At 53.6% G+C, this 3,293-nt stretch overlaps 1 protein-coding gene across 1 annotated transcript in view; it reads left to right on the forward strand.

Moving 5' to 3' along the window:
- The window catches only part of LOC103739605 (keratin, type II cuticular Hb1-like), a 6,646-nt gene continuing 3,353 nt past the window's right edge, over positions 1 to 3,293 (forward strand). The window contains exons 1-2 of the mRNA XM_029566894.1: positions 1 to 515; positions 1,959 to 2,167. Of these exons, the coding sequence (XP_029422754.1) occupies positions 123 to 515; positions 1,959 to 2,167 (602 nt within the window). The 5' untranslated portion in view covers positions 1 to 122. The remainder of the gene's footprint in view (positions 516 to 1,958; positions 2,168 to 3,293) is intronic.

Raw genomic sequence — 3,293 nt, forward strand, 5'->3', positions numbered from 1 at the left:
CCAGGCAGCCCAGGCCGCTTTGATTCCCACTGGCAAGCTCGTAAATGCCGGGGCGCCGGGCCACGATATAAGGCGCAGCGCCGGCCTCGGGGTCCAATCTGGTCCTGAGTCGCCGCGGCACGATGTCCTGCTTCTCCTCCCGCATCTTCGCTCCCTGCGGGGTCCGCGCCTTCAGCTGCGCCTCGGCCTGCGGGCCCCGGCCAGGCCGCTGCTGCATCTCCGCCGCCCCCTACCGCGGCATCTCCTGCTACCGCGGCCTCTCCAGGGGCTTCGGGGGCTTCGGCAGCCGCAGCGTCAGCGGAGCCTTCCGCTCAGGCTCCTGTGGCCGCAGCTTCGGATACCGCTCCGGAGGCGTCTGCGGGCCCACTCCCCCCTGCATCACCACCGTGTCTGTCAACGAGAGCCTGCTCACGCCCCTCAACCTGGAGATCGACCCCAATGCGCAGTGCGTGAAGCATGAGGAGAAGGAGCAGATCAAGGGCCTCAACAGCAGGTTCGCCGCCTTCATCGACAAGGTGGGTGTCCTGGATCACACCCTCCTGGAGCCCTCCCTGGGCACAGCCAGGCCTGGGCACTGAGGCAGAGTCAGAGGGAGCACTTATCCCTGGAAGCTCCCAGGCCAGAGGCACAGACAGAATGAGAAGACTAGGGCTGCCAGTGTGATGGGGGAGATGAGCTGAAAGCACCTTGAGAAGTAGGGGCAGGGCCAAACACGGCCCAAGACACAGCCTCAGCTCAGGAGCTGAGAGCTGCCCTGTGGGTCTTCCCAGAATTTGAGGCCAAGTAGTTGCTCATGCGGTTAGGCAGGCCTCTTCCTAGTATCAAGGGCGTGAAGGCGGCCTGGAAGCACGTCACACAGAGCTTTTTTAATCCTATGTGGCAACTTGGCTGTTGAATAGAGGGGCAGTGTAATCTCTGCAAGCCACTGCACTAGGGCTCAACATGCAGGCCTGAGCAATGGCCACAGGCCCCATCCTCAAAGTCTTATGACAAGGTAGTCCTTACATGGTCTGGGCTCCATGGACACCTTCTGTAGCACGAGGGTGAGCTGGAGCCTGCTGCCTTCTTCATAGAATCCAGGCAGCCACATATGGCTAAGGCTTGAGCACTGGGAGAAAAGGCTCCCAGTAGAAAGCACCTCTGGGCCAGGAAGAGCTGTCTCAAGAGCCAGCCTCCATGCACACTAGCAAGCTGTTCACCAGGATGCATCAAAAACTCCACAGCTCCAGAAAACATGAGACACTAAGTTATCATGAGAAAGAACTTCCAAGGGATACGGCAAGGTTATCAGACAAAGGCATGTGAGTCTGGGAATGGGCTAACCTAGCGGTGAGGAGATGGAGGTGAGATGTGGCTTGGAGTCCAAGAGTCTATAATTATGGGAGTGAGATGAGGTCCCTGCAGACCAAGGCTCTCCCCCTGAAGTTAGCCGCCTTCCCTGCCTCCAGTCCCACCCTTCAGGGGAACACAGGGCGTTTCTGCACTCCTACACCAGATGCCTATTATTCTAATTGTGATGTTGTTGCAGGGTTCCAGTAACTGGCACATACTTCACTTTTCCGTGTTCATAGTCTGCTTTTCTAAACAGGCCTACCTGTTTATATGCATGATGACTATCCTGGCTGCCTTGCTGTGTTAGCTGCTCAGGATGTCATGTCTTTGTGCACTGTACTGAAAGATGCTTTAACCTCCCTGCCCTGCAGGTCAGGTCAACATAGATAAGACTCACAGCTGAGTCTGGGCTTAACATGGCACTTTCCATTCATACCAAGAAAATTAACTGAAGCTAGCTCACAGGAAGGGCTTCCAGGTGGTGAAATGATTTGACCCCAGTGTGGTTTTTGAGATGACATTCCTACTCTGGAGGACTGAGTTGTTCAGGTGCTAGTGCTGGGTGCCCTTCCCTTGCCCTCTGTTCCTGCAAGAGCGGATTCTCAGACTGTACTTCTGGGTGGCAGGTGCGCTTCCTGGAGCAGCAGAACAAGCTGCTGGAGACCAAGTGGCAGTTCTACCAGAACCGCAAGTGCTGTGAGAGCAACCTGGAGCCGCTGTTCGAGGGCTACATCGAGACACTGAGGCGGGAGGCCGAGTGTGTGGAGGCTGACAGTGGGAGGCTGGCCGCTGAGCTCAACCACGTGCAGGAGGCCATGGAGGGCTACAAGAAGAGGTGAGTGTAGTGGGGAAGAAGGTTTGCAGAAATAAAATGGAATTGAGTCGATGTAGGATGAATTAGGATTTGACTTTAAGAGGAAATCTTCCTACAGTATAAGGCTCTGCAGGGGGTAGTTCTTTGTCTGGGCTGGAAGTTTAAAGATTGCAGAAATTTGGGGCTGGAGAGATGGCTCAGGGGATAAGAACACTGACTATTCTTGCAGAAGACCCGGGTTCGAATCCCAGCACCCACAGGGCAGCTAACAACTGTCTGTAGCTCCAGTTTCAGGGGATCCAACAGTCTCTTCTGTCCTCCGCAGGCATTGCACGACGTGGGTGCACTTACCTACATGCAAGCAATACACGTAAATACATAAACTTTTTAAAAACGTAATCGGAGCCAGGTGTGGTGGCACGTACCTTTAAATATCAGCTCTTGGGAGGCAGAGGCAGGCAGATCTTTGCCAGTTCAAGGCCAGCCTGGTCTACGCAGTGAGTTCCAGGCCAGCTGGGGCTGCAGGGAGACCCTGTCTCAAAAAAAAGTAATTGGGCCAGATTAAAAGGATTCACTGTGCCAGTACCAGAGACAGAGAGGCAGACGTGTGTGACGGAGAATCCAGGTTCCGCCCACACTGTTTTCTGATGTTCAGATAATAGGTGAAAGAAGTGTATTCTAAGCCAGTTTAAGATCTTTCGGGAATATTTGCTTTACTTTTATAAAAGTTGTTTGGTTTGGTTTAGTATGAGGCAGTCTCTGCTCTGGCCCAGGTTAGGCTTAGACACAAGATCCTCCTGCCTCAGCCTCCCAAGTCCTGGGATTACAGGTGTGCGCCACCATGCCTAACTTTGACAAAGGTTTTGAACAGAACTATTTTATAGCCCACCAATGTGATAAACCTAATTTGTCAGCTAATGAAGAAATAGTCTAACAACTAAATGATATGAGTGATCTTTAGGGCCCCTGGTTCTTTCCTTCTCAAAAAAATGTCCTTGTTTGCACGACGAGCTTTTGTTGAGGCGGCACGTGGTCCAGCTGGGCCACTTTCTGCTCTGCCTCCAGGAGGCTACTTGGTCCTTCTGCCTTCCCTCAACTGTGTAACTCTTCATGCTGCTTATCTCATGGGGTGTCTGCTGCCTCCATC

This window comes from Nannospalax galili, unplaced genomic scaffold (assembly GCF_000622305.1).
Source record: "Nannospalax galili isolate Female #2095 unplaced genomic scaffold, S.galili_v1.0 scaffold979, whole genome shotgun sequence".
Classification (NCBI taxonomy): Eukaryota; Metazoa; Chordata; class Mammalia; order Rodentia; family Spalacidae; genus Nannospalax; species Nannospalax galili.